The following is a 16,005-nucleotide window of genomic DNA, read 5'->3' on the forward strand; positions in this document are numbered from 1 at the left end:
TACATGGCCAATTTTCTGTCATAGGCTGAAATATTTATTACGAACTCCAAATACAAAATTTGAAAAAATTTCGGTATATAATGTCGCTAAAATCATCAGTCTAAAAATCATACAGTCTAAAACAGAAAATAAGCCATGTAGGCCCACGTCTTCGTATAGCCCCCATTTAACAGTACCTCTCAATATGTGTGTTTTTTTGATGATTTTAGCTACATTATTTACCGGAATTGTTTCAAAATTGGTATTTGAAGTTTGTAATGGATACTACAGTATAAAACCGAAAATGGGCAATGTAGGCCTACGTGAGCAGAACATATCGCAATATTCCATTTGGCAAATATTGAAAAATGAGCTCGGGGTAAAGCCATTGAAATTCCAAAAAGTGTAAGAACTTACACCGCAACAGAAAGAAAATAGACTCAAAAGAGCTAACGAGTTGTTTCGCTTTGCCGAAAGTGGTGAACTGCCGAATTTGGCTTTCTCCGATGAGAAAATATTCGTTGTCCAGCAGTTTGTAAACAAACAAAATGATTGTGTTTACTTGCCAAAGAGGTCAGCTGATAATGTGCACCTTCGATTGGCCACCAGAACTCAAGCGCCGGCCATGGTGATGGTGTGGGCCGCCATAACAGCCTATGGTCGCTCTCCGCTCGTATTAATTGACCGTGGCATCAGAATTAATGCCGAATGGTTACAAAATGAGGTTCCTTGCTTCATTTCCAGCGCATAATGACCCTAAAATCTCCGGATACCAATCCGTTGGACAATTGTTTCTGGAGTATTTTGGAAAGCAAAGTTGACACTAAAAAATACCAAAGTGTCGATCACCTCAAGAAATCATTTCGCCGGGAATGGGCTAAAATATCGCAGAGCAACATTCGAGCAGCGTGTGACGGTTTCATTGGCCGTTTGAAGGCCATAATTCGTGCCAAAGAACTCGAACAAATCTAAACTTATTTTAAATTGTGATGCCATTTCCGACATTTTTTGTTTTCATTCAATAAAATTTAAACAAAAAAGGTAAAAATTATGGCGTTTGACTTTGTTGTAGTTTTTTTTTTATCTTACCTTGTATATCATATTTTTTTAGGTCCGATACGAAATTGACAAATTTGGTCCATTTCATTGGAATCTACTCCATAGAGGGTCAACAAGTTGAATAATCATAACAGAAGTCAAAATATATTTCAATAATCGAACATTGCCTGAGGGTATACATCTGTTGGCACAATCGGCTGATACTTTTTATCCTGTTTAATCAGGATAATCATAGCAGTTTTATGTTCTGATAACAATAGGGTATTTATTTGATTTAATTTTGGAAAACATAATCTTTTTATTTTCCCACAAAAGTTCCCTGGAAGAGGGGAACAGAATCCTCATTTACTATGGCATAGTAGAATGGATGATTGGCTTTGAAATCCAAAGGTCTGGTGCGGGTCATAATTCCAATTTCTAAAAAAAAAACACAATATTTGAATATTTTTCTTATATCAAATGAAAATTTTGACTTCATACTTGTAACACCAGCAGCAGTGGTACCCACTTCGTTAACATCAATGAAGGCTTTGTGGACAACTTCCGAGACCTGAAGTGGTTCAATTCCTTGGAGCATATTGCTCAAATTGGCCTGAGAGAACATTTGCTTCATGCCCAGCTGTAAAAGAAAACAAAACTAAGAAAATCCTTTTTACGAAAGTCGTCAAATATCCCACCTTTTTCAAAGGCTCATTAAGAACCACTTCAAATTCTGCCTTAAATTTGGGCAAGAAAAGGCGCACCCCTCTTCTCCTCAGACCTTGGCCGGCCAGTGATGCCAATGAAAATGTTTTCAATTTCTCCACCAAATCAGGCAAACCATTGCGCTCATTAGGTAATATAATCACCATGGAAAGATCACAATCTCTGTAAGGCAAACGAATGGCAGTGGCATCCAATTCAGAAATTTCCTTGGCAGACATCATTCCGGACTTGAACATCATCTGGACTTTAACGGTATTCTTATCATCGATATAGAAGTCTTCCTCTTCGGTGTATTTCAAATCGAATGGTTTCTCCCAGTTGCCCTTGAAATAAATGGCACTCAAGAGCACAAGACGTGTATCGGTGGTAAGTGATGTCGGGCTAACAATATCATGGATAGTGTTATCAGTTTTCGATTCAACCCAAGAATTCATTAATTTGGCTGTTTTTGCACCTTGACCGAAGTCTACATTTTCCACCGCTGAGTAAAAATTATTGGTCAAAACATTATTGTAGGTATCTTTCAGATCATAGTCTTTGGCCACATAGATTTTATTGGCAATTTTCAGGGTTTTTCCATCATCATATTTCGATAGAATTGTGTGATAATTGTCGACTACCTTTTCCACCGGTTGACCTGTCAAACTGAGGCCATCATCCATCTCGGCGGCTGTTTCTCCATCAGCCCCCATTCGCACCATGGCCAAACAGGTTTGAATTGAAAATGGTGAAAATATGATGCTTTTATCGCTGTTCCTTTGATAGATTTCCGAGAAAATATCTTTGCTAAAATTCTCCAAACTCGAATGGAATTTCAGCGAATCTTGGGAATCTGCTAAGGTTCCGGACAGGCATAGCAGCAAGGTGCCTAAAATTATTGCTATACTTCCTGAAATCAATGTAATTCTTATGATTTGGGCAATTACTGAAAAAAACATCATGTTTTGCGTATGTCTTACCTTTCAGCCCCATTCTTTGTCTTTGCTCTATCCACTCACGACCGCGTTGAAACTAAACAAATATTATTTTCGCTTGAATATAAATAAGCTATTCTCTTCATTTATATCAGAGAGGCCAGAATTTGATTATCAGTTTTTTTTTTTTTTGTTTAAAATTGAATCTAATGTTTTTACTTCAAGATTGTCAAATACAGTATTTGTTGTTCTAGGTGCATTGAGGTCGAATGTATTTTGTGCCATTTTTTTTTTTATTTTATAGATTTTAAAAATTCTGAATTGGCTTGATACTGCAGGGGAAAAACGCTATCTGAGCGTGCATAAATATAGTCCAAACTTTGACCTATACCAAAAGTTTCCTAAGAGAAATTCTATTGACTTGCATTGGATGACGTAGTTTGTTTTCATACAACCCACCATAATATTGAAGGTATATTTTTAAGTTCTCCTCATGTTTGCTACTCTTCCTCATATTCAATGTACCATGAATTAATCGTTACATCTTCTGAAGAAAATTCTCCTACAGCACAATGATTCCATACAACGAAAAAATAATCAACAAGTAAGCAAAGGCTACAGTCGAGCGGGGCCGACCGTTGAATACCCTACAACACTATAATAAACGATACAGTTTATATAGGCGAGATATGTGACAAATAATAGAAGAAAAGCATCAGGTTTTAGTTTCTAATTTTCGAATAATAGCAACTAATTTGCTCATTTCCAATTTATTGGAAGATGTTGCACGTAAATGGTCTTGCTAGATCTGGAACAAATATTTCCCAAAGACCTATAATCTCTCAGAAGTGGCAAAAGATTAACATTTATTATTGGTTTTTGACTGAAACGCATCTATATGAGATACAGACATTTGACTATATTCGTTAACGAAATTGTCAGAAGTGCGTCTTTCCTGTATTTGTGAATTCTCGAAAAAGTCTCTGGAATGGACATTTTCGTATTTTGTCTACAAAAGTTGGCAAACTCCTTCACACATTGAATATTTTTGGATGGCCATCCAAAACTGCTTGGCTTTTGCAATGTCCTGTAACCCCCATTCAAATGTGCGTGAGGATCGGGCGATAATTACGACCTGCCGACAATTTTGCAGTTGTTTGGTCCATTTCAACCCCTAAATATATGGCGATCATCTCCAAAAAGAGTAGGCTTTTATTCCGACCCTCATCTTATCCCCATGCAAAATTTCGTTAGGATCGGGCCATAAATGAGATCTGTATATGATATCCTGATATCCTAACTACTTAGTTTTGTTAGCTGTAGAAATATAACCAAATGTTTAATTCAAAATGAAAATATGCCAAAAATATGACAAAATTGAAAAAATATGAGAAAATGTTACAAAACCAATATTTTCATCTTTAGAGAGATATTTTTATGCGATTTTTTTAGACGTTTTTTCTTTCCTGCCAAGAGGCCATTCTGAATTAATGAGAACTGTCGAAATCAGTTCAGCCGTTCTCGACATATAAGGGATCTTTCAAGCATATCTTCTTTGATAGACATATATATCGCACATATTTTGCTATATATCCGTTTTGTTGGATGTTAACATCAATGTAAAGATCAGGAGTAACCTTGTCATGGCTTTGTGATTTCGCCGGGACTTAAAATATTCGCGGTTTAATGAAAAATGATGAATTTTTTCAACACAAAAGATATGGTCTATTTTACCCGCTAAATATTATCCGATGACCACCCAAATTGGTAGGCTTCTTCCCCGTCCTAAACTCTAGCTACATGCGAAATTCCGCGTCGATTGGTCTATAATTGCGACCTGTACAGCTACTGCAAAATCCGACATTTTTTCAGTATTTGGTCCATTTCAACCCCTAAACATTTGGCGATCATCTCAAAAAGAAATAGGGTTCTATTTTGGCCCAACCCCGACCTCCATTCCAAATTTCGTGAAGATCGGGCCATAATTGCGACCTGTAGAGTGATTACAAATTAACATGGACCGACGGACAGACGGACGGACGGACATACATAGCTAGATCGACTCAGCTCGGCGAGCTAGGATGATCCATATATACTTTCCTATGTGGGAAACCAATATTTCGTGGTGTTACATAATTTTTGGCCCAATCAAACTTATAATACCCCCAACACATAGTGTTGTAGGGTATAAAAAGTTTAAAAAATTATATTGGTTTCTAATCTAATAGATCAGATTTCATTGTGAGTCTTTATACCCTACACCACATAGTGGTAAGGGTATTATGTCTTTGTGCAGTTGTTTGCAACATGGAGAAGGAAACGAGATAGACCCATAGTCACTTTTGAGAACCTTCATAGAATCACTTTCTGAGTCGATTTATGCATATCAGTCCGTCTGTCCGTCCGTCCGTCCGTCTGTCCGTCTGTCCATGTATTCTTGTGAACAAAATGCAGGCGCATTTATTATCCGATTGAGATGAAATTTTCCAAACAATATTTTTTGCCCAAGGACGAACCCCATTGAAATTGGTGAGAATCGATATAGCAACCATATATATATGAATAGATATAGCAACCATATATATGTTTCATTCGATTTCAGGTTAATTGTGCACTAAATGGGCAATATCAGCCCAAATCACCTGAATTTTCGTACATAAGACCGAATTCAGTCTAGAAGCTAATACGTCAAATTTGGAGATTCGTAAAATCCACGATAGAATTAGATAGATTTCGATTTTGTACCAAATACCTCATAGAGCTCTGAAATGCCCTGTATAAACCTTTTTACGAGAGCTCTACTAAATATGCATAGTGGTGTAGGGTATCATATAGTCGGCCCCGCCCGACTTTTGAGCTTTCCTTACTGGTTTTTATTTTCGAAAAAATTGACCATCCATCCGATGCACTGAAACTTTTCTCAAAATTGTACTATGCGAAAACCGTGTGGATAAAGTATTCGGTTTGGATTTTTAGGCGAAACTTTTTTATAGCCGTGGCCATATACCCCAGGTACCCCAATATTTAATACAGAGCTTTGAAATTTTCGGAAGAGTTTGGGGTTACATCTACAATCATTTTTTTAATAAACATATCATGTTGACCACTCTGTGGCCAAGTAGTATACATTTTCCATTTCTCCCGAAATAAATAGAGACCTGAAAATCAATATTGAGGATTCCGGCCCTATTCCTTCACCCATTACTAAATGTAGTACCATTTAGTACTTTGCGTACATATATAAAAGACACATTTTCAAACCACCCGCAAATCTCAAACACAGATACCACCAGTAATTGCATTACATTTTTAGAACATTTTGGTACTTTTCGCACTCTTTTAGTGCAAAATTCTACATGTCTACATACCAAAATTGATCCTCGAGCAAAATTCTAACTTCCGCCGTTAGTACCACTTCGTCTTTTTGTTGAGCAATGTATTCATTTCAAAATCCACTTCATATCTCAGCCCTATACACGAATATGGATCATTATTCATATGTGAGTACTTTTCGTACATCTACGGTAAGTATTTTCAAAACCATCTCCATATGTCAACATTGCACACCGATTCTGACCACAATACCAAAAATCAGATATCTAACTCAATTTAATAAATGATACAAATTTAGCATTGAATGTACGAATACTAAATATGTATCATTTATTAAATTGTTTGAACTCTTTCCAAATTTAATTCCAAATTTGAGGTTCATGGAAGTTAGCATGGAGCTAGAGCTTAGGGCTGGGCAGAAGCCTTCCAATTTTGATGGTCATCTGGTAATATTTAGGGGGTGAAATAGGCCATAACATTTGGGCAAAATAAAGGTCACATTTTCCATCAAACCGCGAATATTTTTAATCCCAGCGAAATCACAAATAGAGGAACAGGTCAATTCTGACCGTTGCCGATAGTAAATATATCGGATATATAGCGAAATATATACAATGTATATATACAAAGGAAGGGGATATTAGCTAGAATGCTTATATCTCAAGAATAGCCGGACCGATTTTTGTCAATTCAGAATGCCCTCTTGGCATAAAAGTATAAATTCTAAAAAAATTGCGTAAAAAAATGCCAATAATGATGATAATATAGGTTTTGTAGTATTTTGAGACATTTTTTGTATTTTTTATCGCATGCGATTTTTTCAATTTGACTTATAATATTGAAGTGTATATTTTTCAACTTACAACACAGGTTGGGGTTATTATATACAGATTGCAATAATCGTCCGATCCTCACGAAAATTTTCAAAAATTGTTACTAGACTCAGAAGGGCTGGCCTATTGCTTTCAAAGATGTCCGCAATATATTTAGGGGTTGAAATGGACCAACAACTAAACATATTTCTGATTTTGCAGCCATTATAAAGGTCACAAATAGAAACCATAAGATGCGAAATCTCGCATGAAGTTAGATTTAGGACAGAGGATAGAATGGACCACTACCTTTGTGTGAAAAAATACCAACATTATTTATAGGCGATATCCGAAATACATAAAAGGCGAACTTCCGGCTTTTTTATGCTGATTTCGTGGACGATTATAGCGAAATATCGTACACGAGAATATCATATAGATGAGTCTAGATTTGGAAATACAGAGGGGCCTCTTGTTTTTGGAGATGATTGCAAAATATTTAAGGGGTTCAAATGAACCAAAAACAGAAAAATGTTATTGATCACAGAATTGAAGCCAACCGACACGCCAGAGAAGAGAGTTAAGGACAGGAAAAAAGTCTAGCATTTTGGATGACCATTGGAATTTATTCAGCTGTAGATGGACCACAACAACTAACAGCATGATTTAATAAAAAACGAAATCTTCAAAAATGGATTTGGACAGTAGGGGGCTTCTATCATATTGTGGTGTTGTAGGGTATCTCATAATCGGCCCCGCACGACTATAGATCAATTTACACATAAAGCTCGTCATAAAATACACATACATATATTTTTTGATATGAATATATATCAAAACTTTGAAATTAATATGATTACATCTGAATTAGGCTCCAACAAATACACCTTCAATTAAAGGTTTGTATGCCTTATTTAGAATGGCATAATAAAACGGTCCATCGGCACTGAATCTGAAGAATGGATTATTGCGGGTGTAATGATCCGAAGCTAAAGAAAAAGAGGCATTAAAAACAATGGAAGGGATATTAATACGATTTCTTAACTTACTCAATATGGGAGAAGTTGGATCTCCTTCTTCACCAACTTCCAGATTTATTTGTTGAATTATATCGGTTACACGTATAGGTTCAGAGGATGTCAACATCTTGCCGAAATTAGCACCTTCAAAAATGTTTATCATACCCAGCTACAAAAAAATATAAAAATAAAAATTACAAGTAAAATAGCTGTAAATTCGGTCGGGCCGAATTTTAAATACCCTCCACCATTTGGAACGAATTTGGCACTTTTCAAAAAGAAAAAAAAATAATAAAAATTAAAAATTCTGTTAAAATCTTAAAAATACCAAATGTCTAAACGACGACGTAGACCTACATAGGCAACTTCTGTCATAAGCCATTACAATACACAAATGCGGAACTTGAAACAAACATCGATAAATAATGTAGTTAAAATCATGAAAATACCAAATATAGGGAGGTACTTTTATACAGGCGCTATACCAAAATGTGCACCTGCACAGACAATTTTCTGCCTTAGGCTGCAGTATCCATTACGAACTTCAAATATTAAATATGAAACAATTCCGATGAATAATGTCACCAAAATCATCAAAATACCAAATATCGGGAGGTTATATGGGGGAAATACGAAGACGTAGACTTGCAAAGATATTTTTTATACCCTCCACGCTAGTATGGAGGGTATATTAAGTTTGTCATTCCGTTTGTAATACCTGGAAATATACATTTTAGACCCCACCAAGCATAAAATTCTATGTCGATTTATCCATGTCCGTCGGTCTGTCCGTCTGTGGAAATCACTCTAGCTTTCGAATGAAATGAAGTAGGTTAATAAAATTTTACTCAAATGTGTATTATGTCTGAAAGCGGGCCATGTATTTGAAGTTCGTAATAAACACTACAGCATAAAACAGAAATTGGGCCATGTAGGTTCACTTCTTCGTATAGCCCCCATATAACGGTACCCCCGATATTCAGTATTCTGATAATTTTAGCGACATTATTTACCGGAATTGTTTCAAATTTGGTATTTGAAGTTCGGTACAGATACTACAGCTTAAAACAGAAAACGGGCCATGTAGGTCCACTTCTTCGTATAGCCCCAATATAGCGGTACCTCCCGATATTCGGTATTCTGGTGATTTTAGAGACATTATTTACAGGAATTGTTTCAAAATATAGTCTGTGCAAGTCCACGTTTTACAACTCCCGTGGTTCCTCCCTTTATTCGGAATTTTGATGATTTTAGTTATAAACAGATTTTTTTCAAGTTTCGCATTTGAATATTATAATAGCTTGTGACAAAAGTTGCCTATGCAGGTCCAAGTCATCGTACACACCTTAATATACGGCTACATTTGGTATTTTTAAGATTTTAACAGAATTTGTAACGGATTTTATTTTTTTGAAAATTTCCAAATTTGTACCAAATGGTGGAGGGTATTCAAAGCTCGGCCCGGCCGAACTTACTTGTTTTGTCTTAGGCTGTAGTATTCATTGCGAACTTCAAATGCCAAATTTGAAACAGTTCCTGTGAATAATTTCGCTAAATTCATCCAAATACCAAATATCGGGAGGTATCATTATATGGGGGCTATACGAAGACGTGAACCTGCACAGACAATCTCCTGTCATATACTGTAGTATCCATTACGAACTTCAAATACCAAATTTGAAATGATTCCGGTAAAAAATGGACCTGCATAGACGATTTTCTGTCTTAAGCTTTCGAATCTCAAATACAAAGTTTGAAACAATTCCGGTAAATAATGTCGCTGAAATCATCAACGTACCGAATATCGGGAGGTACCGTTATAAGGGTGCGGACGTCGCTAAATCGACATAGAATTTTATGCTGATCAAGAATATATATATACTTTGTGGGGTCTAAAATGCATATTTTGAGGTAATAAAAATGGAATGACAAATTTTTTATACCCTCCATTCTATAGTGGAGGGTATAATTACAAATATTTAAAAAAAAATTGATCCATACATTACACAAATAATTAATGCGTTGTAAATTATTATGCTTTTTAAAAAAACATATTTTTCCAGAATCCTTTTTAGATTAATAGAGGTTCATTCCTAAGGGTGATTCCTCAACCGAATTTATTTCTTATACAATAAATAACAACCAAATGCATTTTAGAAAATTAAATTTTCTTATAACAGTAGACTATGGTCTGAATTCGTCTCGCGATGGATTGTATTACATTGTCCTTGAATATATACTCACGTTTTTAAGGCTATCCTTTAAGTTGACTGTAACATCCATTTTAAATTTCGGCATACGAAATTCGATATTCTTCCTTTGAAAAACTTTAGTTTCAATAAACGTTGGCATATCCATCGATTTCATTGTTGTCAAAACTTTATCCAAGCCGTCAGCTCTAAATGGCACCACCACCAACATCGATAGACCCGCATCGCGATATGGCAACAGTATGGCACCAGCATTCATTGCCGCTTGTCTGCCATAGCGAAAATAAGAACGAACTTTCATCATTGGCACCATGACAAAATTATCATCTTCATCAACATAGAATTTATCTGGCTTCGTCCAATTCGCATTGAATCCAGTCTTCCAAGGACCATTGAAATTAACTGAGCTCACTAGAAGCAGATCTGTGTTGGGTTGTAGATTTTCTTCCAAATTGTTGATTGTATTTCCTGTCGTTGAGGCAACCCATTCGTTGATGGCCTCGGCTGTCTTTTCCGTTTGAGTGAAATCCATGTTCTCAGCTGATGAAAAGTATTTACCGGCGAGCAATGTTTTGAAATCCTCATTTATGGATTGACCATTTTTCACATAGATTTTGTTGGCAAATTTAAAATGTTCGGCTTTAACGTACTTCGCCAATTCGTTGTGATAATTATCCGGCAAAACGTTTAAAACAAATTTGCCTAAATTCAGGATATTATCTAACTCTTGGGCAGTTTTTCCTTCAGCTCCCATGCGTATCATGGCCAGGCATGTCTCAGCCGAAAAGGGTGACACGATGACATTTTTATCATAGCCTGATGGCACTAAATCTTTTAACAAGCTGCTTCCAATGTTTTCCGTTGCAGTTGTTATTGTATATAACAAAGCAACTACAAACGTAGTTGTAAAGGTTTTTACTGAAAATACAAAGGAATATATAGATGTTAATAAAAAAACAAGTAAGCAATGGCTACAGTCGAGCGGGGTCGACCGTTGAATACCCTACAACACTATAATAAACGATACAGTTTATATAGGCGAGAAACTCGAAAGAATTCCACAATATATTGTGACAAATAATAAAAGAAAACCATCAGGTTCCGTTCTCTAATTTTCGAATAATAGCAACTTTAACTAATTTGTTCATTTCCAATTTATTGGTAGATGTTGCACGTAAATGGTCTTCCTAGATCTGGAACCAATATTTCCCAAAGACCTATAATCTCTCAGAAGTGGCAAAAGATTAACATTTATTATTGGTTTTTGACTGAAACGCATCTATATGAGATACACGCATTTGACTGTATTCTTCAACGAAATCAGCGTTAACGAAATAGTCAGAAGTGCGTCTTTCCTGTATTTGTGAATTCTCCAAAAGTCACCGGAATGGACATTTTCGTTTTTTGTCTACAAAAGTTGGCAAACTATTTCACACATTGAATATTTTTGGGATGGCCATCCAAAACTGCTTGGCTTTTGCAATGTCCGGTAACCCCCATCTAAATGTGCGTGAGGATCGGGCGATAATTACGACCTGCTGACAAATTTTGCAGTTTTTTGGTCCATTTCAACCCCTAAATATATGGCGATCATCTCCAAAAAGAGTAGGCTTCTATTCTGACCCTCATCTTATCCCCATGCAAAATTTCGTAAAGATCGGGCCATAAATGCGATCTGTATATGATATCCTGATATCCTAACTACTTAGTTTTGTTAGCTGTAGAAATATTACCAAATGTTTAATTCAAAATGAAAATATGCCAAAAATATGACAAAATTGAAAAAATATGAGAAAATTTTACAAAACCAATATTTTCATCTTTAGAGAGATATTTTTATGGGATTTTTTTAGACGTTTTTTCTTTTCTGCCAAGAGGCCATTCTTGATAACATTTGGCGGAGTTATTCCTAAGCTGTATATGATATCTGGTACCAAATGTCGTTCTTGTGGAGTGCATATAGTGGGGAACTTAAACACCAAATCGGATGAAATATACACAGGTTGAGATAAAAAAAACTGCAACCAACTTCATACTGCTGTCATTTCTAAGCCACTCGTCCGACAGCTGTTAAAATTATTCCAGTGACCAGTATTATTTTTTTTTTATTTTATACTTATTTTGGTGAGAATTTTCCAGAAAAAAGTTATGCGTGATAAATTACACGATTTCTTCATATTTGGCTGGAAAACAACAAGTGGCTATTGTTGGAGCATTTCAGTATTTAAATCATTTTCAGTATTTATCGCTCGCTACCGAGATACTGGTAGCGTAGTCCGACGTCAAGGAAGTGGACGGAAGAAAACAGCAACATCAGCAGAAATGGTTCAAAAAGTAAAGAAGGGACTTGATCGAAACCCGCGTCGCAGTGGCCGAAAAATGGCTCGTGAGCTGAACATATCGCAATATTCCATTCGGCAAAAATTGAAAAATGAGCTCGGGATAAAGCCATTGAAATTCAAAAAAGTGCAGGAACTTACACCTCAACAGAAAGATAACAGACTCAAAAGAGCTTTAGAGTTACTTCGCTTGGCCGAACTGCCGAATTTGGTTTTCTCCGATGAGAAAACATTCGTTGTCCAGCAGTTTATAAACAAACAAAATCACCGTGATTACTTGCTAAAGAGGTCAGCTGAAAATGTGCACCTTCGGTTGGCCACCAGAACTCAAGCGCCGGCAGCTCGTATTAATCGACCGTGGCATCAGAATAAATGCCGAATATTATCGCGAAAATATTCTGGAGGGTGTGTAAAGCCAAACATTTTGGTCACAGACCCTGGACATTCCAACAGAATTCACCACAATCGCACTCAGCTCGCGAAACCCAGGAATGGTTACAAAATGATGTTCCTCGCTTCATTTCCAGCGCACAATGCCCACTAAAGTCTCCGCATACCAATCCGTTCGACTATTGTGTTTCGAGTATTTTGGAAAGCAAGGTTGACACTAAAAAATACCAAAGTGTCGATCACCTCAAGCAAGCGCTTCGCTGGAAATGGGCCAAAATACTGCAGAACAACATACGGCCAGCGTGTGATGGCTTTATTGGCCGTTTGAAGGCCATAATTCGTCCCATAGGTGACCAATTCGAACAAATCTAAACTTATTCTAAAATTTGATGCTATTTCCGACATATTTTGCTTTCATTCAAGAAAATTTAAAAAAAAATAAGGTACATTTGTAGTGTTTTTTGATACCCTCCACCATAGTATGGAGGGTATATTAAGTTTGTCATTCCGTTTGGAACACCGCGAAATATACATATTAGATCCCACAAAGTATATATATATTCTTAAAGGAAATGAAGTAAGTTGATAACAATTTACTCAAATGTGTTATGTCTGCAGGACTTTTGGTATTGAAAATGGACCCTGTAGGTCCACGTTTTGGTATAGCCCCATATAACAGTACACTCGAAATTTGGTATTTGGATGATTTTAACGATATTATATACCGGAATTATTTCAAACGTTGTATTTGATGTTCGTAATGGATACTACTAAGCCAGAAAATGGTCTGTGCAGGTCCACGTATTGTACCTCCCTATATTCGGTATTTTATTTATTTTAGCTGCATTATAAACAGATTTTATTTCAAATTAAGCATTTGAATATTATAATAGCTTATGGCAAAAGTTGCCTATGCAGGTTCACGTCGTGGTATAGACCTTAATATATGGCTACATTCGGTATTTTTAAGATTTTAGCAGAATTTTTAATGGATTTTTTTTTTTTTTTTTGAAAATTGCCAGATTTGTACCAAATGGTGGAGGGTATTCAAAGTTCGTCCCGACCAAACTCACAATTTTTTTAATTGTTTATGTTTGAATTCTAGCATTAATACAAATTCATTTAATTGACTCGATTTCTTGAGAACTGAAATTGCAGGCGGGTTACATTGAAGTGTAGTACCCAATTATGTGGTGGCGAAACGGAATAGATGATGTCGAAATAATTTAATGCGGTCACATTAAAGTTAAAGGATTATTATTTTTTCTAAATAGTTAAAAATCACCAAAAAAAGGTCTGACCGCCAAAATTTCTTAAATCGGGAAAAAATTGAGAAAAAATCGAAAAAAAATTAATTGAATCGAATTTCAAAATAATAGTACTTTCCTTTGACAAACTTCGTAAGGACCTTTAAACATTTGCTATAAGAAATCATTAAACAAGTTGATGAAGTTTTTTTTTCTTTTTTCAATTGGTTTTTCTTTTTTTTTTTGATCTTTTTAAATTTGGCTTTTAATGTTGAATTCAATACATTTTTTATGATTTTGATAAAATTATTCATACACGCTATGATTATAATTATAATTTAAAGTTCAAAGGACAAAATATGCCGAAGCATTTGTATCTTTTAAATTCGGACTTGTATTGCCCATTTGGTGCACAATTAATTTGAAATCGGATAAAGATATACATGGGAGCTATATCCAAATCTGAACCTATATCGATACAATTTGGCAAAGATATTTCTGAGCTGTATTTGATATATTTCTCCAAAAATAGTTGTTACGGAGTGCATATTACGGTTGTGGGTAACAAAAATAACATGTCAGATGAAGAATATATATGGGAGCTATAGCTATATCTGAATCGATCTTCAACAAATTTGGCATACTAGCTTCTAGACTCAATTCGGTCGTAAGTGCCAAATTCCATCCCATTTGGACAAATATTAGACGTTTGGTGCACAATATAAGGTAAATCGGACGAACTTATGTATGGGAGCTATATCCAAATCTAAACTGACCACGATAAAATTTATCAAATGTCTTTCGGAGCTGTATTTGATATATTTCCCCAAATATTATTGTTACAGAGTGCTTATTTCGGCTGCGGAGGACAAAAATAACAAATCGGATGAACAATATATATGGGAGCTATAGCTATATTTGAACCGATTTCGATCAAATTTGGCATACTTATTTTTAGGCCTAATTTGGTTCTATGTGCAAATAAAAGGCAAATCGAACGAAGATATATATGGGAGCTATACCTAAATTTTGACCGATTAACTCCAATTTCAATAGGGTTCGTCCTTGGGCCAAACAAATGATTTGTGCAAAATTTCATCTGGATAGGGTAATAAATGCGAACTGTACAAAACACACATGGACAGACGGACGGACGGACATGCATAAATCGACTCAGAATGTGATTCTATGCAGATTATCAAAAGGAACTATGGGTCTATCTCGTCTCCTTTTGCCTGTTACAAACAAATGCACAATGACGTACTTCCCTGACAACCTTGTGGTGTAGGGTATAAATATTCAACTGATATCGGAAATCAAAGTAGTAACGTATAACGACATCTTCGGATATTTCGTACTATGACGATTTTTACTACATCACCAAAGGAAATTGTTTAAAATTCCGTATTAGAACTTCGTATACTGTAAAAAGATTGTTAATAATCGTTTTTTTCGATTTCTTAACGAAATTGTCTGAATCATTAGATTTAATTTTTTTATTTGCACCTCAGCACATTGCTGAAATTTAGAAAAGTTATAGAATTTATCATTGAACATAGAGTTGGAATACGGACATTTTTCTCTCTTTTTTTAAATTTAAAATGTTTTCTTCATAAAATATTTAACATTTATAATATAAAAATAATTAATTGCACTCACCCGTTCCCATTTCGACAAATTCAGCAAAGAAATTGAACAATAAATGCCAAAGAAATAGTAAGGTATTCCAAAAAACAAATCATACAGCTGTATTTACTTAAGATCTGCACTCGATCGATCTGTTTGAAAAAAAAAAAATAACAAAGAAACACTTGCCATGAAAACAAAAGTATTTGTGCACCCTAATTAAATATTTGAATAAAATGTGAAATTTGAAATTATTTCGAGAGGTTGTTGTCATGTTTCAAACAGCTGTTTGTAGTGTCGATTAATTTATGGGAATTCCAAAAACACTAACTAGTATTTTGCATTACCTTTGGCACAAATTTTCAGTTTTGG

General features: G+C 35.4%; 1 protein-coding gene across 1 annotated transcript; it reads right to left on the reverse strand.

Annotated features, from left to right (window-relative positions):
• Nucleotides 1-1,155: 1,155 nt before the first annotated feature.
• On the reverse strand, nucleotides 1,156-15,721 carry LOC131801385 (antichymotrypsin-2-like). Its single transcript, XM_059120002.1, has 6 exons — nucleotides 15,667-15,721; nucleotides 10,066-10,949; nucleotides 2,703-2,754; nucleotides 1,716-2,632; nucleotides 1,519-1,657; nucleotides 1,156-1,455 (listed from the first exon to the last, which is right to left on the reverse strand). Exons 1-6 carry the CDS (start codon nucleotides 15,674-15,676, stop codon nucleotides 1,337-1,339), a joined length of 2,121 nt encoding a protein of 706 aa, XP_058975985.1. The 5' UTR covers nucleotides 15,677-15,721; the 3' UTR covers nucleotides 1,156-1,336.
• Between the last annotated feature and the right edge of the window lie 284 nt (nucleotides 15,722-16,005).

This window comes from Musca domestica, unplaced genomic scaffold (genome assembly GCF_030504385.1).
Source record: "Musca domestica strain aabys unplaced genomic scaffold, Musca_domestica.polishedcontigs.V.1.1 16, whole genome shotgun sequence".
In the NCBI taxonomy this organism is placed as follows: Eukaryota; Metazoa; Arthropoda; class Insecta; order Diptera; family Muscidae; genus Musca; species Musca domestica.